Source organism: Pelodiscus sinensis, chromosome 1 (genome assembly GCF_049634645.1).
Source record: "Pelodiscus sinensis isolate JC-2024 chromosome 1, ASM4963464v1, whole genome shotgun sequence".
Lineage (NCBI taxonomy): Eukaryota > Metazoa > Chordata > Testudines > Trionychidae > Pelodiscus > Pelodiscus sinensis.
The window spans coordinates 249,519,052-249,546,524 of NC_134711.1; the positions used below are offsets into that span (position 1 = coordinate 249,519,052).

Here is a 27,473-nt window from a genome sequence, read left to right on the forward strand (position 1 = left end):
GACGCTGAGTCTCTGACGGGACCTGAAGCGGGGCGGGGCGAGGAGCGCCAGGGAGCTCCCGCCCGCAGACGCTCGGCGAGTCGTGCGTGGGGGAGGGGGCGAGGAGCTGATTCCAGTCGCTAGAGCCGCCTGAGCAGAGCCCCGAGGAGCGCGCGTCGGCGCCGCCATGACTCAGTCCCCGGTGCAGCCCGGCCTGCGGGAGATGCCGGTGAGACTCTGGCCCCGCCCGGGCGGGGGTTGCGGCATAAACTGCCTGGAGGGGAGGCGTGCGGGCCCCGGCACTGCTGGAAACGCCCGCGGGCGGGGGGGCTGCCAGGTTCCGCCTCTGCGGCCCGTGTGCGGCTGGGGGTCCTCGGGGCGGTCGTGCCGCTGCCGGGAAAAGCCACTTTGCTCTGGCACCGCCCATCAGTGCCCGTGCCCGGGGTGGGGGCGGTCATTGGGAAACAAACGGCTTTGCCAGCGCCTGGCTAAATCAAGGCGGAGGTGCTTGGGCCGTGCGCCTGGCTCCCTTCCTTGCTCCGGGAGAGCCAGAGGCCGCCCGAAGGGGGGGAGGCTCGTTGACTTTGGAAACACAACCCCTCCCTGCAGTGCAAAAGCGTTGCCCTGCAGGATGCGCTTTGGGAGGAGGAGGGGGTGGAGGTTGTTTTGTCATGTGAATTGCTTAGTTAGGGCCGGTATGTGTTTCTGAATAATTGTCAAGGGGCTCATGATCCCTGGGCTAGGCATCCCTGCCTACTTTGTCTGTCTTTGTCTTATTATTAGTTCAAATAAAATAACAAAGCCCTCGCAGAGAAACCTTAAAACTGTCAGTGTTTGTGTATTGTTCTAATTGGACCCCATGTATCTTTAATAGAGCTTGGATGCTACTTCATGACATGCCACTTTGAGGCCCAGCCTTCTTTTTTTATTTCCTTATAACTTCCTCAAATTACCTTTTGGGATTGAAATGTTTTATGCTTGGTGTGGCTTTAAAGTAAATTTATTTCTGGTTAGTGTTTCATCTATCTCATGCACTAATTCAGGTCTTTTTTTTTTGGGGGGGGAGCTAGCATAGCCTAGAGATTTTAATTGAAAATACCCATTCATATATCTATAGAAGACTGTGTACTTGCAAAAGCATAGGGGAAATATTAATGGGAAAGACTTAAACTGTTAACCCTGGCATGTACTACACATGCACAATGTTCTCCCTTCCACCTACAGACAGTGTGCACTCAAATCAGTTGTTGTTGTGACCTGGAGGGCTCCTGACTTTTATGTACTGTGCAAAGTCATCCATCTCCTCTGGAGACCCTTAAAATTACTCATTATTATTCAGAAAAATATGCTTAGGTGTTCCGTATGTCTGGTAATTGTTTAAAACGAGGAAATAAGTTGTAAAATTCTATCTGACTATGTCATGGATTAATTTTAATTAAAAAAGATATGACAGATTTCATTGTATCATGTTTCTTGCAGGAACTGTAATTTAAACCTTTTGAACACATTAGGCTCTGTGGTCGCTAGCTGAATATCTAGTACCCAGTTTTTCAAACACTTAAGGGGGGGAAGAAGGGAATTCCAGCACAACAGGTTGGAGTGGCCCGTTTAATTTGTTAACTGGTTAAAGGTGAAATAAATTTCACCTTTAACCAGTTAACAAATTACACTGTCTTTTAAATCCTTAGTTCTAATGAGCTGCACAAAGTCATTAATCTTTGTCTTTAGAAATGTTAACATATTTGTTTGTAACACTGAAAGCAAGTATTGAGTATCTTTTTCTTTTTATAAATTTAACAGAATATAAAAGCGGATCCAGAAGAACTGTTCACAAAACTGGAGAAAATTGGCAAGGGTTCTTTTGGTGAAGTTTTTAAGGGAATTGACAATTGGACTCAGAAAGTGGTTGCTATAAAAATTATTGATCTAGAAGAAGCAGAAGATGAAATAGAGGACATCCAGCAAGAAATCACAGTTTTGAGTCAGTGTGACAGTCCTTATGTAACCAAGTATTATGGATCCTATTTAAAAGTAAGAATATGCTTTTCTGTGTGTGTTTTACAGTTAAAAATGTTGCTCTACTGATGTCCTTGTCATAAAAAATTGAGGTTGAATAGAAGAATAGTTTTTCAATGGAAGAGGAAATATTTTCTCCCTTTAAACCCTAAAACGAGTGAACTGTTTATAGTTTGTAAAGAGTTTGCTTCCAGACCTACCTGAAGAATAAAATAGTACGTGTCTGTTTTGTCACTTAGTGACAGGAAGAAATGAAACTTTAAGTAACAGACTTGTTACTGGTGACATTCAGGTCTAGCAGTGGTATATTTAGATCAATTTAAACTTAGAATATTTTCACTCTTAGTTTATTGTTCAACTTGAGAATACATTTAAAACATAATAAAAATTGGCATAAAACTACTAGAAACAACTCAGTACCAACTTTTACCACATTTTAACAATTTTGTCACAACAATTTTGTAGAAGTATGCTTTTTAAACATGGAGTTTTGTTTAAACTTTATCCTATTTTTTACCTGAATGGATCAAAAAATTAATTTGCTAACTTGTGACCTATTTGCAGAAGGTGTTTAGTAGAATAGCCTTAAGTAAAGGCTGAGAGATCCTGTTTGGGTTTTGGTTGGTGCTTTGGTTACAAGCTTTACTTATCTCTTGGATTTTATTTTTCTTTGAAAATATCTAGTTTTTTTACAGTAAATCAGCTGCAGTGAGTTTTAATATATCAAGTACAAAAAGGTATTTCTTCTTTGCAGAAAGATTAATGTTTAAGGTTTCTCTAAGGACCCACTTCCAGTAGGACAGTCAATTGTGTACTTCCAGTGGCCTGGCCTTGTTATCCAAGGCAACTTGAGGAAAAAGTCCATCACCAATATTCACTCAGAGGGCATGATACTCTATCACTGTCTTTGGGTGTAGTAAGCCTAAAAAGCATATTGCCGAACAAAATAAACTGGCATCCACTTTTAGTTTCTGAAGTCCCCTCTTGAAATCTCCTGACCAAGTGTTGGTGTTTATGTGAAACAAGTCATTCAGAAAGGGCATTACAGATATTTCTCCTACTGTGAAGGAGAAATCAATCTCTTCCGCATCCTTATTCACAAAGGAAATGTTCCTGATTTCCCTAAAGTTCATTTCTCCAGCAGGTCTGGTGGTAAATATGCTTCAGAGGAAGACTGCAAACATTTAAACTGGTTTTCTTTAACAGCCCCAAATACACATGGTCATATTGTATTGTTATGGATGTAGTTCTTCCCAGTGAGGTTGACAATAAGGTGACACTTCTCTTGAAAACACAGAACTTGATGAGAGAGTCAGGGGGAAAAAAAAGACTGAAATAATGCTGGCAGGAAAAAGGAGCTGTAACTACTTTTTCAGATAAAGGCTTTATTTCTTGTATTGTAGTAGGTACTATCTCTATCTCAGAGTTTACAGTCTCTAAAATGGATGAAGGGTGCCTGACTTTGCAGATTCAAACCTTATTTCTTCACCCAGATAAATTATAGGGTACATTAGGCTAACGTATTCTTACATATTAATATAGAGTTTCATTCTTAAAACTTAAACAACAAATAGTCTAGTAGTGCCTTAAAGACTAACAAAACATGTAGATAGTATCACGAGCTTTTGTGGGCACAACCCACTTTTTCAGATGACAGGAGAGTTAGAAGTCCAGTTCCGAGAATAAATAAAGGAGGAGGAGGGGGGAAGAAGAAGAAGAAGAAAAAAAAAAAGACAGTGAGTAGATAAGGTTCAGAAGAGTAGCTGAATTAGTCTGTAACAGGAACTAAAAAAAAAAAACCAAAACCCCAGATTAGTCTTTAAGGTGCTACTAGATTAATAGTTACTAGAGGCTGATACGAATTGTTAGCATCTTCATTGTTTGTTTTGTTAAGTCATTAAAATATGGAAGATAATGTGCGAGCCATCCAATATCCCGGTTCATACTATTTGCATAAGAATTAAACTTGTGAATGAAATTAAGTTCCAACCTTTTCTGTGTATTTGGCTTGTGGAATTGGTCTAAAACAAAACGGCTACTTGGAGCGTTCAGGAAGATTAAAGTGTTCTCCAACAGGCTTTTGTGTATTGCCCTTTTGGATATCTGATTTGTGTCCATTAATTCTTTCCCGTAGAGACTGTCCAGTTTGGCCAATATACATTGTAGTGGGGCATTGCTGGCATTTGATGGCGTTGATCACATTAGTAAATGTGCAGTTAATTGAGCCTCTGATTTGGTGGCTGATGTGGTTGGATCCAGCGATGAAATTGCTGGTGTAGATGTGTGGGCCGAGTTGGCATCGGGGCTGATTGCAGGGGTGGGTTCCTAAATGATTATGATGGAGTTGTGTTACATGGTTACCGGAAAGAATTTGTTTGAGGTTACGGAGTTGTCTGTAGGCAAGAATTGGTTTCCCCCCCAAGGTCTCTGAGAGTGAGAGGTCATGTTCCAGGATAGGTTGTAGATTGTTGATAATGTATTGGATGGGTTTAAGTTAGGGGCTGTAGGTGATGACAGGTGGAATACTGTTTTCTCTTTTGGACCTGCCTTGAAGTAGTTCATGTCTGGGTATTTTTTTTGGTTCTGTTGATCTGTTTTTTCACTTCTCCGGGTAGGTATTTCAGTTTTAAGAATCCTCTATAGGTCTTTGTCTCTGTGGGATTGGAGCAAATCCAGTTGTATCTTGGGGCTTGGCTGTATACAATAGATTGAGAAATATGTCTGGGATGGACGCTAGAGGCATGAAGATAAAGTGTAGCAGTCAGTAGGCTTCCAGTAAAAGGTGGTGGAAATTTGTCTATCATTTAATTGTACTGTAGTGTCAAGGAAGTGGATTTCTTGTGTGGACTGATGCAGGCTGAGGTTGATGGTGGGGTGAAAGTTGAAGAGTTTCACAGGGATTTCAACAAGGGTCTCTTTCCTGTGGGACCATATGATGATGTCATTGATGTAGCATAAGTAGAGTAAGAGCGTTAGGGGGTGAGAGTTGAGGAGACATTGTTCAAAGTCAGCCATAAAGACGTGGGCATATTGTGGTGCCAGGCGTGAGCCCATGGCTGTGCCACTAACTTGAAGTTATCTTTGGCCTGAGCCATTACTTCCATGTTCTTGTGGTGTACCTTGAGTGTTACAGGTATATTCCAGGATCTTGTTAAACATTAAATTCTCGGTTCAGCTCACAGAGGCAAAAGGGTAACTAATAGCTCTTTTATATATGCCATGGGTTATAAATACTTATGCTAATTTCCTCTAGATAATCTATAGGTTCCTTGGATTACAACCAAATATAATGAAATAATATTCACTGAACTATAAACCAAAATACAGGTTGAATTTCTCTAGTCTGGCAGGCACCCTTCGGACCTGACTGGTGCCGAACCACAGAATTTGCTGAACCGTGAGAGGTCAATATTGTCTAGCAGTATTACTAACACCTCCACTGCTTAGTTGGCTCTTAAAAGACATTGAGGGGTAAATTAGAACTAAATAACAGCACAGAACACTGGACTGGGGGTTGTGAACAAACTTTGTGAGGCTGCAGGAAACTTGGTCACACCCATGATAAATGGACATCTGGCTAAGTAAAATCATGCTAGACCACAGATATTGCCTGACTAGAGAGGTTCAACCTGTAATATAATCAAACCAATCAAGAAAAATAGATTATACAATATAGCAACATGGCAAGCTAGTCATATGGGCTACAGTTCGCCAACACAAACTTACGTGGAGGCAAAAAAATACTGAGTAGAAATAGGAAGGTGGTGTTATTGTTGTAGATAGCATTAGTGAGACCAAAAGTGGCGTACTGTATCCAGTATTGGTGTCTACAATTTTTCCTACATTATTTTGTAATTGTTAAGGGTTCAGAAAAGAGTTACAAGAACCGTTTTGAGCACAAGAAAACCTGCCTTACCATAGACTTAAGAAACTTAGTCTATTTAGTTTGTCTAAGAGAAAATTAGTAGGCAAGTGCTCCTTTTAGAAGTACCTGTCTGGGGACAAGATTTCTGGTAGGTGAGGGCTCAAAATCTACCAGACAAAGGTATAACTATAATGGTTGGAAGCTGAAGCTAGACAAATTTAGGCTAGAAATAAGGCATACATTTTAGTGAGAGTAATTAGCTCTTTCAATTGCTTGCCCAAGCATTGGGTGACAGTTTTGAAATCATGGTTGAATTTCTTATTAAAATATGCTTATTAAAATATAGCACAACTAGAAATATGGACTTGGTACAGGAATTAATGAAATTCTAGGGCTTGTGCAATGTAGGAGAATGAATTGTGAGATAATGGTCTCCTATTATCTTAGAACTTCATTAATAATTTTAACTCCTGAAATATGATTTACTTAAAACTGCCTACAGGTCAACTGGAAGCTTCAGTGAATTTAGCATTCAGTGTTTGGCCTTATAAATAATACAAACAGACAAGCACCTCATGCCGTTTCATAAATTCATGCACCAATTCTTCCACCCAGTAAGAAGTCTGCTTTGAGGCTTTGGCACTTACTTTTCTGATGGATTAGTGCCTGGTTTTATCAGAAAGCAGTTATCCTCCGTGTCTTGTATTCTTCTTGGTCCTTAGGCTTCTTAGCTTGTATGCATGCTTGCCTACAGCCCTTTTTTAATGGGAGAAGATATATCAGTCTGCATCCCTCTTAAACTTGGACATCAAATTGGGGGTTGGTTCCAGACACTCTTTTCCCTCACTACCTTTTCAGAAAGATTTAAGGAGTTTGTCTCCCTGAAGAAGTAGTCATGAAGTTATACAGCCAGTAATCAATCAACTTCAAAACATGATTTATTGAAAATGCAGAAGAAAGTCAAAAAGTTTGCATAATCAGTGCAAGTTTACATTTCCCCGTGAGTGCCTTATCTAGTTAGCTTAATTTAGAAAAAAGAAAACAAATACTGTACTTTGCAGTTCTTCAGAAACAGTGTTTCACCAAATACTTGCTGGTCAAGCTGATACTGCCTTTTACTTCTGGGTCTCTGAGATTTCTGAAATCTGCATTGAGAAACTAGGAAAATATGAAGGAGAATAAAACCTAGCAAGTCAAGTGTAAAAGTATGTTTAGGCAGGCCAAAAAAATAAAATAAAAAATAAAACATTGAAGAATAAGTAGCAAAAGGCTTAAAAACTAATAACAAAAACATAAGTAAATCGGAAGTAGGAAGCATGCTTACTGGGTAACTAGTTGACCCTTTACAACCCTAGTCAAGACTACAAGTATAACTAGATTTAAAAAATAATTACCTAAATTCATGGAAGGTAAGTCCAACAATGTCTATGAGCCTTGTTGGTCAAGATGTTCTAGGTGTCTTTCAAATTTCCACTGCTAAAAGCTGGGATTGGACAACGGGGAATGGATCACTCGATAATATTCTATTCTATTTCTCATTCTCTTTGAGGTATCTGGCAGCAGCCAGTGTTGAATGGTAAAATATTGACTTAGATCTGTGGTTGCTAGCCGCTAGCCACATGTGGCTGGTTGAGAGTGGCTAGTTGGCTTGAACAATGTGGCTGTTCGGCCAGGTAAGTATGGCTCTTTCCCTGGAGCTAGTCAGAACTGGTTGGACAGCATGGGCTTAAGTGGACCATTGGTCTGATGGTGTGTGACTGTGAGGGGGTCACTCACCACCGTAGCGGGGGTCCGTCATCTGTCCCCGGAATCAGTCCATTCCGCCCGCACAGGCCTCCGCTCACGGGGCGTTTCCCCTCTCGAATCTTCTAGTCGCGTTGCTCTCTTCGCCACACTGCCCTCCGGCAGTGCCCAAGTGTGAGGGGGTCACTCACCACCGTAGCGGGGGTCCGTCATCTGTCCCCGGAATCAGTCCATTCCGCCCGCACAGGCCTCCGCTCACGGGGCGTTTCCCCTCTCGAATCTTCTAGTCGCGTTGCTCTCTTCGCCACACTGCCCTCCGGCAGTGCCCAAGTCACTCGCTCTGAGCCCCCCTTCCGGGGGATTGGTGTCTCTCCAGCGGGCCTGTCTGCAGGCCTAGCAGGCTGGCCGGCTGGCTGTCCGAGCGCCCTAGCCCAGCCTAACTCTCTAGCCCTGCCCTAGCTCCAGAGAGCGTCCTGCTCCCTTGGCAGCCAGGCTCCCCGCCTTGCCGCAGGCCTAGCAGGCTGGCCGGTTGGCTGTCCAAGCGTCCTGGCCCAGCCTGACTCTCTAGCCCTGCCCTAGCTCCAGAGAGCGTCCTGCTCCCTCGGCAGCCAGGCTCACACTGCCTTGGCTGAAGCAGCCCTTCCCTTTTATAGCTCCCAGCTGGGCCTTAATTGGCCAACGCCGCCCAGCTGGGCTGAACTTCCCGGGCCTGCTTCAGGCTGGGGTTGGGCTCTTAAAGGGCCAGTACAGGGCAGCTGCCCTGCTACAGTGACCTTTTCTTACGTAGTTTAGAAAAGTTATGTTTACTTTTTTTTTTCTATGCTGCAGGGTAACTTACTATAATCTACCACGCTGTGAAAGCATGAACCTCTTAATGCCACCTGGCGAGGAGATTATAGGAATATTCTAATTCTGATATTTACATTATTTTGTGAATGTCATGTGAGGCCTTAAATGAAATGCACATTCATGCTGGTTATTAATATAAAATGTACATACAGATACCATGTTAGGTATGTCAAAAAATGTTCCTATAATCTGCATGGGATGGAGTTGAGAAACTGATTTGGTGCCACCTATCCTTTTGTCTGCTTGTAAATTAAGCATTGTAAGTCAAACTAATGGAAGCCCTGTTTACGTACCAAGTTAACAGAGGTGTGTGAAATTGTCAGGAAAAATAGGCAGTTGGGGTTTTATTGTCCCTGAGGACAGGCAGTGAACTTTTGGGGTACAGTAGCTTTGGCTTATTAACAATCTCTTGGTTACCAGGGCAAAGTTGCTATTACCTAGTAGTTTCTAATAAGTAGAAGGCAGGTTTGTGAGGCAGCAGTCGGGGACTTTATATCTGTTTTACCCTAATAGCTCCTTTTTTTAACTAACAAATTGTTAGTTCATTAAATAAATTGGTCTGGTTCTCAGCGTTGTCTTTGGTAATATCGGCGTATACCTTGATCTGGGGCTGGAAGAACTTAATGTATGATGATTTTTTATTTTAATAACCTTTTTATATAACACTCAGTTTGTATGGTAATAAGGGACTACAGAACTGAAGGGACTGTCTGTGACTCAATTGTGAGTCTCGTATAGTAATCCGGGAGTGCTCTTCTGTTACTGGTTTGGTGAAATCTAATAAACAATATACCACTAGTTTTGGGTGTCTGCCCTGTGTTTTTACAGTCCTTTCTGAGTTTCGCGCTCTCTGCTGCAGCCACTTAATAGACAGCATGGCAACTGCCTTGGTTGTCTATTTTCCTGTGTCTGTTCACTAGAGTTACAGGACATTTTTAAAGCTCAGGATAGCAGAAAATAATTAATTTTCAGCCCTTCCATTTGGTCTGTCATCAACCCCTCAAGTCTTCACAAAGTGCATGGCAAAGGTTGCCATGCAAACTGGGTGTCCAGATACACATTTCTGATTGATTGATTCCAAGTCAACCCAAACAGTTTGTGGAGGTAGCTGTTGAAAAGATCCTGCTTGTCTTTTGTTCATTGAACCTATTAATGAATAAGGACAAATTAGTTCTTCTCCCTATGTAAAGAATCAGATTGATAGGGGCAAGTTTTGTCTTTGTAAAAGACATATTTTTTTTTACTTCACGCCAGGTTTCAGATGATACTGCTCTTGTGCAGGACTTCAAGATGTATCTTCATACAATAGTGTTGAATTGCCTGAGATTTTTAGGTGACATAGCAGTTTATACATACTTGACTTAGCATGCCATACTTCACCTTGGTCATGGAGAGGTGATTGAGGTTGGTGTATCATCTTATCTGGTAGACATGCTTGCTCATACACCTGTAAGTATTCTGTCATCCCCAGATTGATGGAGGATTCTGCCAATGTATCCAAGGGGGGGTTCCCTTCCCCCAGTTTTGACCTTCACGATTCTAGTCACATATACTCAATGTCTCATATGAGGATCTCATTTAGGAGATACCCATGCTGGACACTCCCTGATGTAGGAAAATAATACCTAACAGGCCAGAAAGATAGATCAGTGTGCTCAAACACTGATGTAGAGAGAGATTTTCATCTCACCACAGTGCCAAACTCAGGGTATTTGCAGACAGCATTGCTGTGGTGATCTCCTTGAACACATGGGTGGGGAGGAACTTGCAGTGCTCATGGGGGAGGGGCTTCTCACCTGTCCCCAAGCTGTTGCACTGAGAGAGGGCAGGGGTTTTCCTCTTTCCATGGGGCAGTTTGCATACTGAAGCTGGGCCAATCTTCTGTTTTATCAGTAAAGTGGTGTTGAAATCCAACCTGAATCAACATATATACATACACACATACCTACCTTTCCTCCCAAAACCTCACTCTTTTATAAAGATAAGGTGTGGTTGTTCATAGAGTGGTAGCTTTTTATTTGGACAGGATTATAGAGTTTAATGTCTACACAATTATTTTTCTCCTCTTGCTTGACAGTGAGAGGGCAGCTGATTGCCACACAGAGGATCTCTTCATTGTTATCTTCTTGTATTAATCCCATATATCATTAAGTTTACACCATCTCCAAAATTAATGTACATACTTAAACAAGCAAACAGTATTAGTTACTTTCTTAGGTCATGCAGCAATTGGTGACTTTTGCAGGGCTGTGACTTGGTCCTCTTCTCATAATTTTGCCTCTTATGCTCTCTCAAGCCTCAAGAAATGATGCTGGATTTGGGAGAGTTGTGTTACAGTCCTTATTCAGGTGGATTCTAACAACCCTCCATCTGGAACTGTTTGAAAGTCACCTGGAATGGATGTGTACAAGCACTTTGAAGAAAAATTGGTGAAATGTGTGTTTTACCTGTTCTCCTAAGCTTGTTGCACATGCCTGTTCCATGTTTTAGCATCCTTCCTCTCTACATCAAAGTCAGAAAATAACACAGGCTTCTGCTGTGACGGAGCTGAGGGAGGTGGGGCAGTTTCATTCTTTGTACGACTGGTTAACAGCACTTGTGGAAGATACTAGGGATGTTAAAATGTTTATTCTGATAAATGAGTTTATTGCCCTCCACATGTCATTTCAGTGATTACACATTTACACACGGGGGAGGGGGGAGAGGGAGAGAAGGGAATGCAGCTCCAGTGAAGCTGCCTACTTCTCCCCTCTGCGCTACTGCCTCTGATGAAGAAGCAGCAATGCGGGGGGAATGGAGGGTTGTGTGTAACCGTGAAGATTAACCATTGACACTTTCACATCCCTAGAAGAAAGACACATGCTTGCCCTGAAAGATATTGCTATGGGGGAAAAGTTTCTGGCTTAATTTAACTAGCACATGTGCACCTGAAGTGAAGTGGAATTGTGCCACACTTATCAAACGATTGTTTTTTGTTTTAAAGAAACTGGATTATGTTAAATGAAATGTCTCCAGGAGACATCTTAAAGCAGCTTTTGTACTCTTCCTCTTCTGTGAATAGTGAAGCAGCCACTCGTATAATTTAGCCTATGGAGCTGTCATGTCTTCTGTGCTTCTTGTGGTTTGCAACATGAGCAAGAATGGCCCCATGCAATGTGTCTGTGACAAGAAATTGTCTTTTGACCTCTGCATGCCCATAGAATCTTGGAGGGACCTGAAAAGGATATGCTACTGTCCGTTCAGGTGCAAATAATCTGGGAGGACCAGTATAATGTGTGTGGCCTCTTCCTGCACTTTTAAACCACACAAGCTATCGAAAAGCAAACCAGTCATTTTAGGAACATTTTCAAAGTTGTATAAGGTTGCAATCAGTGTTTCCTCTAAAATGGGATAGCATAGCTTCACAGGTTATTAATCCCTCCCACTCAGTAATCTCTGTGCATGGAGCCCTGAGCCTTTGACTGAGTGGGGCTGATTAATCACCTGTAAACCTGTGCTGTCTCACACGATGCAACAGATTCTCTACTTAATGCTAGTTTAGGTGTTGTATTGGTAATTCTTTTGTTTCTTTGCTGTAATAAATTCTACATCTTCACAGAAAGTACTTTGCTGAACTAAGCCTTTTATTAAGGGAAATAAATATAATGATAGCTCTTCATTCCGAAGTAGGGATGTAATAGTGTAGTTGATTAACCGATAAGCAAAAGCTTATATGTTGATGCTATAGACTACATGCATTTCTCCCCCTCCCCCCCAGCCAGTAAATTTTTTAGCAGGCTGCCAGCAGCATGACTCAGGTCCTGGACATGCCATGTCCAGGACCTATCTTAGCTGTGGCTCTGCATTTAAAGTCTGTTAGGAGCCAGGTGGGCAGGCAGTCTGGCTTGCTTGGGGTCTGAGAACTCAGCCCTGATCCTCCCTCCGGACGGGGGCTGCTGCTATCCCAAGCTGTGCAGCAGTGCTGGGTGACAGCTGGTCTGAGAGGGGAGCTGATTTTTAAACTGGCTTCCTTCGTGGACTAGCTCCTGCCTGGCACCCTATGCTGCTACCTCTGATACAGAGGCAGCAGCACAGAGTGGTAGGGAGCTCCTTGGGGGTGGGCATGGAGCACACTAGCTGTCAGGCTCATCCCTGGGGAGTATAGAATAGTTGAGTAATCGATAAAAATTCATGAGTTTAATCAACTATTTAATTAACAAATATTTAACATCCCTACTTTAAAGCACTGTCACCAGAGTTTGACCTTGAGCTAAAAATCACACATGAAATAAAGTACTAAGCCTGTTAACTGGCAGCAGTAGCAGATGATTATCCACTGTTGACCCAACATTGAAGCTGGGAGTCCCTTGCAATAAAGCCAGGGCGCAGTGCCTCCCCAGGCCAGGCTGTGGGGCAGGGAAGCCATGCGCCCGATTCATCTGGGATGCGGGGAGAGGGGGAGCAATGGGAACTGGTGCACCACTCATGTGAGCTGTGGGGTGTGGGTGCATAGCTCAGCTGGTTTGTGGGAAGCCCAGGAGCTAGGAAGCCTGATGGGAGGGGCAGGGCACAGAGTGGGACTGGCAGCAGTGTGACCAGAATTGACCTCCCCTAGTTGGGAAAAATCTCTCATCTGGGACCAGGGGTGCTGGACCAGGGAGGTCCAATCTACCGTATATACTCGAGTATAAGCCGAGTTTTTCAGCACATTTTTTGTGCTGAAAAATGCCCCCCATGGCTTATACTCGAGTCAGCGTCTCGAGAACTGAGGAAAGTGAGTACGCTGGTCAGGTTCTAAGGCATCCAGGTTGTCGTTATGTTATGGACTGCGCGGTGGGGCCTTTCCAGAAACAGCTTCGTGCCTCCTGCTCGCGGGCGGGCTCAGCGCGTCTCTGCTGCCGGCCGAGTCTAGCCGCGTGAGCCCGGAGCTCCGGCCCCGGTAACCGAGGCGCTCGGGGTGGGGGGCGCTGCCGGGAGCGGGCTGGGCTCTGTGTGTCGGGGGCCATCGCTGCGCGGGGCGCTCGGAGCCTCTGCCGGCCGCTTGGGTTGCGGGTGCGCCCGCAGGTGCTGCTCGGAGCCAGGGAGGCTCGGGGAGCAGCCGAGAGGGGCTCTGGCCTGGGAAAGGTCCGGGCGGGGGCGGCGGGGGCTGAGCTGGTTGGGCCGAGTGTCCGAGCGTCTGTTCCCGTGTGTGACTGGTGCTGGCACTGGGCGCTTTCTTGCAGGCGGCCCTTCAGGGGCTCATTGGATTGGCGGGAGGACTTTGAGCGGGAGTTACGGTATTTTTGATACCATATTGTTTTTGTTGACCCCCTTTTCCACTTACAGAGCTAGGTTATTGTTTTTCTTTGAAATAAATATTCATGCAATTTTATTGGTATCTATCTTCATTTTTTACATTTACCAGTAGCTGCCTCATTTCCTACCCTAGGCTTATACTCGAGTCAATATTTTTTCCCAGTTCTTTGTGGTAAAATTAGGTGCCTCGGCTTATATTCGGGTCGGCTTATACTCAAGTATATACGGGTATATTTGCTTTGGATCTTGAAGTGAATTCTACTAGTTAAAACTGGCCTGAGGGAAGATAATTGTAGGAGCAGTATAGGGAGAAAATATTAACCTCCTCCTTTTTTGTAGTTCCCCTTTCTGAAATTAAATGCCATAATGTTGGGCTGCTACGGTGTTTTTCCCATCACAGGGATGTTAAATTTAATTATGTTATGGTTACTATTTCCAAGTGGCCCAGCTATCTTCACCTCTTGGACCAGATCCTGCACTCCACTTAGGACTAAATCAAGAATAGCCTCTTCGCTTGTGCATTCCTGAGCCAGCTACCACCGTCCTGGTCAGCTGGTCGGTAATATATTCCTTCTGCTATATTCATATTATTAGAGCATGGAGTTATTTATCCATAGAGATTCTAAGGAACATTTTGGTTCATTTTAAGATTTTTACTTCATTTGGTTGTATGCTTTGTTTCACAAATAGTGCCATTCCCCCACCTGCACAACCTGACCTGTCTTTCCAATATATTTTGTATCCTAGTATTACTGTGTCCCATTGATTATCCTCATTCCATGAAGTTTATGATGCCTATTATATTAATTTCATTTTAATATGAGACACTCTAGTTAATTAATCTTATTATTTAGACTTCTGGCATTTGGGTGTAAGCACTTAAAACTTGTCACTATTTAGCAGTCTGCCGTTACATGATGTGATCAAATGTGACTCTTTCATTTGACTGTTTTTATCAGATTTTACCCATATTTTATTCTCATCCATCCTCTCCTGTTTACTAGGATGTAGAGAATCACTCTTAAAAAACCCTCCCCTAAGTGATACCTCTGTCCAGTCCATGTGCTCCTCTGCATCTGTCTGCTTCCCCTTAGCCCTTAGTAAACTGTTTTATGACCATTTTAATTTTAAGTACCTGAAATCTAGATCCATTTTGGTTTAATTGGCGCCCACCCTTCCTGGATAGACATACATCAAAACAGTCATACTCACACACTTATGCAAAAGAAGAGTTGCACAGAGATAGCAAAAGAAGCCAAGGCATAGTAGGTCCAGTGTGTCTGCCTGCAGTCATGAATCTGGGCCGGTAAACTCCCTTCTTTTATCACACTGTCCAGGTACCTCCTGCCACGTACACAGAGTTCATTTTCCATGCCCGACACCAAGAAGCCTACCCAGTCTACATACAGGCAGTCCCCGGGTTACGTACAAGATAGGGACTGTAGGTTTGTTCTTAAGTTGAATCTTTATGTAAGTCGGAACTGGCGTCAGCCGCTGCTGAAACTGATCACTTTCAACCGCGGCTGAATCTGGATGCCAGTTCTGACTTACATACAGATTCAGCTTAAGAAACCCAGGTGTCCCCAAGTCAGCTGCTGCTGAAACTGATCAGCGGCTGATTCCAGGAAGCCTGGGGCAGAGCAACTTTGCCTCGGGCTTCCTGTAGTCAGCCGTTGGTCAGTTTCAGCAGCGGCTGACTTGGGGACGCCTGGAGCAGAGCAGCTGGGGTGCTGCTGGGTTGCTCCAGTAGCGTGGCTCCTCGGTGCTACTGGAGCAACCCAACAGCACCCCAGCTGCTCTGCCCCAGGAGTCCTGATTCAGCTGCTGCTGAAACTGACCAGCAGCGGCTGAATCAGGACGCCTGGGGCAGAGCAGCTTGGGTGCTGCCGGGTTGGTCCGGAGCGGCGCTGCGGGACCAACCCAGCAGCCCCCAGCTGCTCTACCCCAGGGGTAGGCAAGAAAAGCCTGGTCTGCTGGGGGGGAGGGGGCACTAGCTGCACCCCCCCCCCCCCAGCAGACCAGGGAGACGGGTGGAGGGACGCCCAAGTCCTCCACGACTTTGCTCCGTCTCCCCGGTCTGCTTACCTGGGAGACACGGAGCAAAGCCGCGGAGCACGCCTGCAGGGGGACAGCTCAAGCGCACCCGGGCTGTCCCACTGTGGGCGTGCTCCGAGGCTTTGCTCCCCATCTCCCTGGTCTGCTGGTCAGACCAGGGAGACGGGGAGCAAAGCCGCGGAGCACGCCCGCAGCGGGACAGCCCGGGCGCGCTTGAGCTGTCCCCCTGCGGGCGTGCTCCGCGGCTTTGCTCCCTGTCTCCCTGGTCTGCAGGGAGACGGGGAGCAAAGCCTTGGAGCGCGCCCACAGCAGGACAGCCCGGGGCGCTTGAGCTGTCCCCCTGCAGGCGTGCTCCGCGGCTTTGCTCCCTATCTCCCTGGTCTGCAGGGAGACAGGGAGCAAAGCCTTGGAGCACGCCCGCAGCGGGACAGCCCAGGCGCACCTGGGCTGTCCTGCCGCCGGCTTCCCCCGAGGCTTTGCAAACCAGACCAGGGAGACCAGGGAGACGTGGAGCAGCTTTTCTCGCCCCGGAGTACACAGGCGGCGGGACCGCGAGGTCCCGCAGTCCGTGTCCTCCGGGGCAAGAAAAGCCCCGTTCGTAACTGTGGATCCGACGTAAGTCGGGGACTGCCTGTATATGTTAGTTTCCTCTTACATATATCAAGTTATTCTTTGCCTTTTGCCTCCCTGTTTTGTTTTTCTTATGCCGAGGCAGATTCTATCAGACATCACTGGGCTTCTGTGTCCAGCTGGTCTTTGTCTCTGAGTTTATGGCCTTGGATTTCTTATCACACACTTCCCCTCCCCCCCCACACACACATACACTCCCTTTCTCACATAATGGAATGTTACAGAGCTCAAAAGGTACTTTCACATTATGCGGAAATTTACATTATACTGTATTGGGCAGAAACCTATCAGCATAAATTTGGCCTCCAGGACCTCTCTCCAATCTCTTGCTATGTCATTGTAATGGAGGTGGCTGGTCCGCCCCTCCCTCCCCGTTTCTCAGTTTTTCGCAGTTTCTCCTCCGCTCCCCTCTGTTCGCTGTGACAATCTCTGTTTCCTCACCAAAGGGGAAATAGGGGGGTCCGGGCCCACCCTCTCTCCCGGACCCCAGCCCAGGGCCCTAAGGACAGGATCACCAAATCCTGTCCTGCCGGTGGGGCGCTTTCCCGAAACTCACCAGCACGCAAGCTCCTCACCTTGCCCTGGGCTACTTCCTATTCCCCTCTCGCCGTGCCGACCCTCCGTCTCCGGGCCTCCCGTGACTCCTCTCCCGGTCCCGGACACGGGGCCCCGTTCGCTCTTCTCCCTCGCCTGTCCCCACTACCTCCTCCGCTTTCACGTTCTCCAAACCCTCCTTCCCTTCTCCTAGCCCGGCTAGGTTTTAAATGTCCGCGCCGGCGTTCTGACGTGATGACGTCGGCCGCCGCGCAGGTTAGCTCCACCTCTTCCGCCATCCCCCAGCTCCCTGCCGGCAGCAGAGCCACCGCGCCGCTCCGCAGCTCGGCGGCCGCGGCTGAGCACGTGTCGCATGTTGGCCTTACCCCCAGGGCTGTCCCGAGAAGTGTTAGGGCGACTGCGGGTTCAGTGCGGGGTGGGTCCGCATCTGTGGGGTGGAGGCGGCCTACCCTGTCACAGTCATGTACAGTAATTACTCATTTAACACTATAGATATGTTTCAGAAAATAATCGTGTTAAGCGAATACGTGTTATGCAGGGTCAGTTTTCCCATTGAAAATAATGGAAAAGGTGGGGGTTGCGTTTCAAGCGGTGGTGTCTGCTGAGACCGGGACATAAGGTTGGGGGAGAAAGGGGACTGGGTTACAACAGGGAGGGGAGGTGTTTGGCTCTGGGGAAGTGAAGGGGAGGAGAGGAGAGGGTGATTGGGTTGGGAGTATGCCCCTGTGATGGGTCTGCCGGGACACACACTGCGTCTGGCGAGGGGAGGTAGCTGGGGAATGGCGCAGCGAGTGGCGAACCCTCCGCCGCTTTGCAGGGAGGCGGGGGAAGCCTCGCATTGCCACCGGCAACGGGCTGGCTGGGGAAATCATGTTATTCTGGGGACGGTCGTGTAATTCAAAAAACGTTCCCTAAAAAAAAAATCGTGCTATCACAAAAACATCTTAAGTGGGTACATGTTAAATGAGGAATTACTCTACCACTACATCTGGCTCCTCTGCCAGCACTACACAAGTCTGTCTAGATCAGGCATATTAAACAGGCCTCTGGAGGGCTGCATGTGACCCGATCGAAATATTCTTATAAAAGAAAAGAGTGTGGCCTGCTGGCTGCTTGGAGCACATGGCTGAGTGCAGATCACAGCTGGCCGACCATCCGCTCTGAGTGTGGCACCACAACTGTTCATGGCCAGCTGAGCCACTCTGTACTTGGCGCTCCAGCATGTGCTCATGGCCAGCTGGACTGTTCTGTGCTGGGTGCTCCAGCATGTGCTCACGGCCAACTGGGCACTCCAGCACATGCTCACGGCTGGCCGGGCTGCTCAGTGCTGGGCACTCCAGCATGTGCTCACGGCTGGCTGCTGTGCTCATACCGCACTAGTGCCTGAGGAGGAAATGTGTGATAGCAGCGGCAGCTCAGGACCCAGGCATTAGGTTGGGAGGGTTGGGAGTGCCTGGATCTGGGGGAGGGGGAGACATGAGGTTAGGGGAGCTGGGAGTTTCTGGCCCTGGAGGAGCGAGGAGGCATTGGGTTGGGGGGTGTGTGCGCCTTGCTCTGGAGGAGGAATGAGGCATTGGGTTAGAGCAGGGGAGTGCTCTGGGGGAGCGGAGAGGGATTGGATTAGAACAGGGGTATGGGGAGAGAAGTGGGATATTTTGTTAACATTTTGTTTTTTATTTATTTATTCCCAAATAAAATCACAATGTATATTAATTTTATATCAATAAATGTCAATTTTTTGCAATTGCATGAATATTATACGTTAATGCAAAATCTCAAACTTACAGCGTATCTGAAATTTTCACAGAAGCCTGTTCTATTTGACTAACCACGGTGTATACTTTTTTTATTTCAATAAAACAAGTTATGTATCATATAAAAAATTAAAAAGTACCTTAAATTTATATTTAAATTAAAAAATTATATATGGGCAAATAATTTTACACATCAAATTATTATTAAAACAAGACCTGAAAAATTACAAAATATACCTAAAACATAATCTATAATAATACATAATTATGACTTTCCAGTAGAAGTACATTTTCCTTTGGTGGCCTGAGAGCTATCAGTTTTTGTTTGTGCAGGCCTCAGTAGGTTTTGAGTTTGATGTGCCTAATCTAGATGGCTCAAGAAATCTGCACTTTTCGCAATACACAGGCAAGTCGTCATGGGGTTCTTCCGATTATTGCAAACTCAGCTGTCTGTTCCTAATGATTGATTCCCCCATTACTAACACCTGTCTTTTCCTAATAACTGGAGTTCCTTCCTCCATGGAGGTATCCTTAGTGCCAGAGAATACCATATGAGCATCTGGAAGGAAGGTGCCAACTATGGATCATTTCCCATGTTCTCCTTCACTGAGCCTTTAGCTCTCCTCAACTGCACAGAGGCTGTCTGATCAGGGATGGGACTTTTCCACTGTGTCTGTGTATCTCTCTGCCTCTCCAATTCAGCCACCTTGGTCTCCAAAGTCTGTACATGGTCTTTGAGGGCCAGGAGCACCTTGCATTGAATGCTCACATGTGCCACATATCCACAGGGCAGATAATCATACATGCTACATTGGGTGCAACAAACTGAATTGCCCCTACTTTGCTGCTGGACTTCTGTTTTTGCATTCTCTTCTTCCTAGAGATAATTACTTTCTTGAAGGGTTAAAAAAAATTGGGTGGTTTTGATTTTAAAGAATGCTATGTGGCTCTACCCCCCTCTAAACTCCTCCTCTAAACTTTGTTGCAGAACTCCCATTAGTTTCTCCTGTGCACTGGCATCTCTGGTTGCATAGGAGTGGGCTTTTTAAAGCCTTGCCTTCCTCAGTAGCCATGCCCCTTGGTTATGTCTTGATGGGTGTTGAAGGGATGAGGTGATTAAAGCCTCGTTAAGAAGGTCTCCACCTTGCCTACTTAGCTGTTAGCCTCAGCACATGGTCCTTCAAACAAACACACTTGGTACTAGGGATGTAAGCCACTAGTTGACTATCTGATAAGCATAAGCTTATCGGATAGTTGAGTAGTGTCTCGACTAGTCGCTGCCCCCTCTTGCTTTTTCTATCAGAGGCTGCAGGGGAGGGAGAGTAGGAGCCGATGCTGGGGGAGCTGGCTTAAAATCTGGTTTTCCCCCCAGCACTATCTGTGTGGGAGGCTGGGGAGGCAAAGGCATAACAGGGGACCGGGTGCCATTCCTCTGCTTTTTAAATATATTAAGAGCCTGTCAGCTCTTAATATGTTTAAAAGGCTGAAGCGCCGGGGGAGGGGGGTGAGGTAGAACAAGTTGTGAGCTGAGAATTGGCTGGTCTCCCCTTGTGCTCTTCAGCCTTTTAAATGTATTCAGAGCCTGTCAGCTCTGAATACATTTAAAAGGAAGAATCTCAGCGGGGTTAGCTCTTAGGGCTGGAAACTAACTCTCTGTGGCTCCACGGTTTCCCCTGCTTATCAACTAGTCGATGGAAATTCCATCTGCTAGTTGATTAGTTTATTAAACACAATTTAATATCCCTACTTGGCGCACAGTATCTTTCAGGCAAGGAGCAAGCACATGATAAACACACACACACTACAGACAATCACTTATCCCAAGGGTCACGTAATCTGCCCTCCTTCACCTGGAGAACTCCATCACAAAACTCCCGGTAGCTGCTCCTATTTGGTGAGTGTGGTAGTGTGTGGGGTTAAGGCTGCTCTGTGGGTGACATTTGAGGTGGAGGGATGCTGGTGTAAAGTATAATTAATGAACTTTATAAACCGAATTGTCTAAATGTTAGCTTATTTTACCTTTTGGAAGGAAAATTGCTCATAAATGCCATACACCAACGATGTTTTGCTTAGGCTAAAGGATTATACACACGTATGTTTACATGAGTTACAGGAGTATGTAAGAATGCCCACTTTTCCTTCTCTTTTCCTAGTCTCTCTGTTCTGCCTTGGCTGCATAACAGATCATTTTTCTTTTTCTTTTTCTGGCTGAATATATTAGAAGGCTGACAGACTTTCACAAAAGGACCGTAATGCGCTGTGTGCAAAACCACATGATTTGTTTGATTGCAGGGACCTTTTGGCCAGCTTCGAGTAAGGATTTGTGTTTAGAAGAGAAGCTTTGGGCTCATCTGTATCTCTTTCCCTTCAATGGGATGACAGTCCGAGGACACCGAACATTCATCCTGATGCCAACAAACTTCAACGGAGGTAAGCATCTCAGAAATGCTCCCTAGTCGAATACTTCTCATCAGTTCTGCACATCAACTTGGTAATATTCTTCAATACAGCTTTGCCATCTCCCAATGATTTTTGTTGATGACTCCTCTCAGAAAATATTTGCTCAGCTCTTATGAAAATTATCCAACGTCTTACCAGCTAGGTTCATGGAAATAAACATTGCTATCAACAACCCTGGTTCGTTCAGCTCAGAATGTGTTCTCAAATAGAGAAAGAAAACTTTATACTTCCTGTGGTTTGTACAAAAGTCAGCTATTTCCTTCCCCGTACACCTTTTTTGTTTTAATGTTCTGGATCTGTCTCAACATTTGAACGTCTCTGAATTCATGTCTTTTTAGGATCAAGTTTGGAGAAAAAAATATTTCTCTCAGTATATGAAATAAATAAAGATTCTCTGGAGGACTCCCAGATACCAAATCTTTGCTTGAGAGAATTATTCTACAGTGAAATCCTTCAGAGTTAGCAGGCATTGCATTTTAACTTCTTAGAGGGCTATGTGTCCCTTAAGGAATATGTTGCTTATCTAAGGCAGTCTTGAGAAAAGCTTACCTCTTGGTCCAGTGCTGCTTGGCTTTTTATGAATATCTCTTTCCCAGTAGTTTGGCAAGAACAGTGCTAAAAGGAGGATTTCATAATTCTGGTCTCTTTTTCCCATGCTCCTGCAAGGCTGATGGAAAGATACTCTGTGCAAGACTACAATAATATTTTGGAGTATGCTGAGATACAAAGCAGAGAAAATAGCAGGAGTGAAGGATTGCTTTACTACAAATTTGTGGATTTCTGAAGGCATAATAATGGGGCAGTTCCTAATTCATGATAAATCTTGTTCATTGCTTGATTGATTTTGTTGGAGTATTATAAAGGATTATTATAAAAGTTATATCCTTTTCCCCTGGAGCCCTTAAGGGTGCATCTACATATTAAAAAAGAATGCATGGCAGTGAGTCTGAGCCTGGGTCGGGCTTGTGATGTTCAAGCTACAGGACTAAAATTAGCAACAGAGAAGTTCCTGCTCAGGCTGAGCCTGGGCTCTGAAATCTGTCACGGTAGCCTTAGAGCTTAGGCTCCATCCTGAGCGGAAACATTTATGCTACTATTTTGGCCCTGTAGTAAGAGCCTTAGTCATTTGACCTAGACTCTGAGACTTGCCATGGCTTTTAAAAAAAACAAAAACCAAAACTGTAGTGTAGACATTGTAACAGTGTGTTCTTGGTAGAACACTACAGAGAGTACCTGATTCATGGGCGCATACTCCTTAGACACAGGGCTGCCACAGCCAAAGAATGAGGTCCCTCCACTATAAGGCACATGAAAAAAGTCAAAAAGAGAACTTCTGTTTCATCACATGGGTTAACAAGAAGTCATACAAACAACTCCCTCAGACACTCCAATTCTCCTGTATCATCAACAGTAGAACTTACTATGCAGATGAAAATTTATGAAAAACAGTTTTTTCAAATAAAAGGTTCTTCTGATCCCAAATGACCAGCCATATGCCCACATCAATTTATAACTCGTATCTTACCCCAAAATCACACTGTTGCCAATCCTTTACCGTCTAAAATCTAAAGGTTTATTCATAAAAGAAAAGCATGGGCGAAGTAAAATTGTTAAAGGAATCAAAAACATGGAGCAGTTGCAAAGCTATTGGTATAGGCTTGTAGCAAAGATGGAATAAACTGCTAGTCCAGTCAGGTTTATGGAGTACATCTGCAGTTTGAATGGGGTCATTCAGTCATTTGTTTAGAGCTTCAGTTTATAGCAAAGTTCTTCCAGAGGTAAGAATCAGGATTGGAGGGGTTTCCAAGGCTTTTTTTTGTCTTCTGCCATGTGGAGGGAATCCCATGATTCTTGCTGTGGAAAAGTACAGCAAAAAAATGGTGTCCAGTCACATAAGCCATCACCTGGGTTTGTCCATGCATTACTCAGTTCTTTGCAAATGGATGCCATTGTCCCCAAGCTAGTTTCAACATTCACAAGAAGGCTCTTCAGATGTGGATTGTCACTTCCCAACATCCATTGTCAGTCAAGTTCTTCTGTGTGACTTGAATAGTCTTTTCAGAATAGGCTGGCCAGTGCTTTGCTGGTGCTACTCAGAATCAAACACATTGAAATACAAGTACATAGTCAAAGCTCATAACTTCAAATACAAAAATGGTATCTGGATAAACATAGCATAATTATAACCAGCAAATCAAATTTTTCATAAACAACTTATTTGGCATGCTTTGTGCAAGATTTGTTGTAAATATATAACAGGTGGTTGTAACAATGATCTCCACATGGTCATATTTTTGTCAGATAATGTCACAAGCATACCCTCAGACTGATATAAATACATTCATTTTGTGAGTTAGACAAGCAGAATTGTTTTACAGTGTAGTCTTAACCTTATACTCTTTTTGGAATAATTAGATTCCTGTTCATGCTTTACTTTCAGAAGAGTCTGTTCTTAGTATATGTTTCTTGGCATCCTCTCGATTCAACTCCTTCTGTACTCCCCCATAATTTAAGGCAGCACATTAGTTTCCTTAGCTGAGGACCCCACATTTTCTCAGTATTCTAATTCCGCCTCACCTCCACATGAGATATAGCAGGTATTTCTTCCAGGCTCTGCTGGAATTTTGGTTGCCAAAGGGTATTGGAGGAGTTGTCAAGCTGTAGAGAACACTTTCTGGAGGAGGATTTATCTTTAGTGATTCAGGTGATGCAGGAGTCCATAGCTCTGTCTGCTCAGGAAGCTGGCAGATTTGCTTCTGATGTTTTCGTGATTCTTCCTCTTCTACCTGGGTTAATTAATCCAACAGATACCTGTAATCCTGAATACAGTGTGTGCACACCTTTTAGGAAATACTGCAAAATCCTTTTTATAAAGTTTTTCTACTCCTTCCAGAATAACATTCACAAATATCATCCATCCCACTTAGAAACAAAACAAAATTCATTTACCCCTAGCAGAGTTTATATCTATATGTAATATATAGATATGTTATATAGACCTATCTTCTAAGCTTTGCACACATGGATGAAGAAGAAAGGGGCACGATGTCCAAGGCATTACAGTGCTTTGTCGGCATGGACAAGCTCCTTGGTGCCTGGAACACTTCTTAACAGTGGTGGACTTATCAGTGAGACTAGTACCGAAGTCAAGAATTCAGAGGATTTTACTCCCACTGCACGTTCATTCCAAAGAGAGAGGGTAGGTGGTGACCTATCATAATAAGACAAGAATCAGTGCCTTCATTTGACGTTTCAAGTTTTGTAAAGTCATCCTAGGCTCCTCCATCCTCTCATTGGGTCCTATAGACTGGTTCATGGCTCTCAACCAGCATGCTTACTTCCACAGCTGGATATTTCTGCCACAGAGAAAAATCCTACAATTCATAAAATGAATATTCAGCTGTAAGTAGATAATCTTATCAGGTCCATGGAGAGACTGAAGAAGTCTTTATCAAGATCCTTGCTGTGGTTGCAGCTCATCTAAAGTGAAAGGAGTCTAGGTGTTACCCATATTAGGATGAGTGGCTAACATGAGTTTCTTCTACACAACAAGCAAAGAGTCCCTACAAAACACCTCTTTGCCTTTTTGAATGTCAGTGTCAGGAAGGACATTTCCACAGTGATTGCTACACAAAGCACAGTGTTACATTCCATGGTGGCTAAAGAAGACTTCATGCAACATGGTAACTTAATGCGCAACTAGTCTGTGCTTTGTCATAGCCCATCAGTAACAAGGAGCCATTCAGATGGAAGGATCAAACAACCTATGCTGATATCTTTCTGGCTGATTTGTAGTAAGTATCTCTTAAAATAGTTTGAAGGGTCTGGCGTGTATCCATGAACAACCTCTTAGCCCAGGGATTGTCAATTGTAGATATTTGAAAAAAGCATTAATCCTATTGCTGGTGTATGATGCTTTTGCCCTGTTTAGTGTTTTAACATTAAGAAATGATTAGTTTTAATTTGAACCAGCACTGAGTTTATAGACGTATACATAAGCAACCAAACTAGAGACAAGAAACAAGATCCTTATCCTTGATGCACCATCTTCTCACATCAAAACCATGTATGTGAAAGGGACATTACTATCTAGGCGTCCTTGTTCTTTGGCAGACTGCTTTTTCTTGTCTAATACGACCTGTCCCGCTGGGAGTCTGCAACTCTTGGACAACTGTAGAATCAGATCTGTGAACTAATGAACATATTGGAAAGTTGGCAAATTTTGTAGTACGGTAAAACTCCGGTGGTCCGGCATCCAGTGGTCCGGTATGCCTGATGGTCTGGCACCAACTGCAACCCGGAAGTGCTCTGGCAGCTGCTTCAAGTTGTTAGTGTAATTAATTAACTGCGGCTGGAACCACAGCCGACACGCAGTTAATGTACCTTTCCTCTCTACAGCCTGGAGGAGGGGGGGGGCAGGGGAAGGTAGGGGTCGGAGGGGGAGGGAGAGGGGGTGTGCCAAAGCAGCCGCATTCAGGACGTTCTGATCAGTTACACTCACTCCGGCTGGGTCCACAGCTGACATGCAGTTAATGTACCTTTCATCTGTACTGCCGGGGGGGGGGGGGGGGAACGGTGGGAACGGGTAGATCCGCAGGTGACAGGCTGCTGCTGAAACTCACAAGAGATCATCTCCCCTCCCTGTCCCTGCTGCTTTTACCAGTAGACCGATAGTCCAGGATCAAAAGATCAAGTGAGTGAGCTTGCGCAAAAAACCAGAGGCAGCAGTTGAACTCTACTGCCCGGAGGAGGGAGGGGTGGGAGACGGGGGAGGGTAGGGGTCGGTGGGGTGGGGGTGTGCGGATATATACACTTCTGATATATATACAGTCTGTTAATTATTCACTTAAACACTAAAAAATGCAAACTTTAACAAACCCCTGAAACTTAAATCTGTAACTTTATTTTGAGTGAGTGTAACTGATCAGAATGTCCTGCTTTGGCACACCCCCGCCCCCTCCCCCTCTCCCACCGACCCCTACCTTCCCCTGCCCCCCCCCTCCTCCAGGCAGTAGAGAGGAAAGGTACATTAACTGCGTGTCGGCTGTGGATCCAGCCGGAGTGAGTGTAACTGATCAGAACAGCCTGAATGCTGCTGCCTGCCTGTCGCTGCCTCTCCTCTTCCACCGCTTGCAGGCTCTGCCTCCCTGCAGCAGGAGGGAGGGTTTGGCACACCCCCGCCCCCTCCCCCGCTTCCCCTCCGACGAGACCCGCCCCTGCCAGAGTACCTCCTGATAGTCCGGCATTTCTGATAATCCGGCACCACTTGGGTCCCAAGGGTGCCGGATTATCGGAAGTCTACTGTAGTTTCAAGGATACAGGTGGTCTTGCTGTAGACGTCTTGTTTATATAGTAGGTAGGAAACCATACTCCCCTTATGCATCACCCAAGAGTACATTGGAACGTTTTTAAAAAATGCAATACACTTATAATATTCATGGCATCAGCATGATTTTGAAGAAGTTAGTACTCAAACATCTGCTTCTAGTTACAGCTCCTTAACTCATCCTTCTGATTTCTCCCTCCCATCTCCGTATTCAGTCCTTCACTCCAAACCTGAAATTTGTTCTGTAATAACCCAGAAGAGGTCTGTTGTTGAATCTTCTATATGAATTTATCACATTCAGTCCTTAGGATCCTACTTAGAACGTAAGATCTTTAGAATGTGACTACTTTCTGGTCTGTTTGAACAATACCTAGCACAGTAAAACCCTGATCTGATAGGAGTCTCTAGGCAGAACTGAAATATAAATTAAATATTAATGTTCAACCGTCATTGTAACTTCCAAAACCTATAACAACTAACCTCTTGACAATAAAATTTACAAATATTTAATGCAATACTGCCTCAATTATTCAGTCTTAGACTTCTGTCAAATAGGTTTGAGTTTTAGATTCTCAGCTGGCACACTGCATAGACAAATTTCGGTCCTCCAGGTAATTGGAGGGAGAATGAAAGAATTTACAGTGTAGTCTTATCCTTATCCTTCATATCAAAGACTTTTCGGCTTGTTTTTTTTTTTTCTTTTTCTTTTGAAACCAAAATTGTTCCCTCTCTTGAATATGCATCGTTTTAGGTTTTGCCTTTCTCTTCTTTCCCCACCCTTTATCAATCCTGTGGGTGGGTGGCCTTTTCTAATCATCTTTCTAAATGGCCTTTCTGGTTGTGATTATTTTGGCTATCCTGTTGGATAGGTGTATTAGTTGCCATTTCTAGTAACCTAGCTGTTTTGATCTTCCGAAGGATTCTGACCGTCTTTGGGTTTAATCCCTGCTCGGGGTCCTCCTTGAAT

General features: G+C 44.7%; 1 protein-coding gene across 1 annotated transcript in view; it reads left to right on the forward strand.

Moving 5' to 3' along the window:
- Nucleotides 1-11: 11 nt before the first annotated feature.
- Nucleotides 12-27,473, forward strand: part of STK24 (serine/threonine kinase 24) — an 86,348-nt gene continuing 58,886 nt past the window's right edge. Inside the window, exons 1-2 of the mRNA XM_075918782.1 lie at nucleotides 12-208; nucleotides 1,780-2,010. Of these exons, the coding sequence (XP_075774897.1) occupies nucleotides 167-208; nucleotides 1,780-2,010 (273 nt within the window). The 5' untranslated portion in view covers nucleotides 12-166. The remainder of the gene's footprint in view (nucleotides 209-1,779; nucleotides 2,011-27,473) is intronic.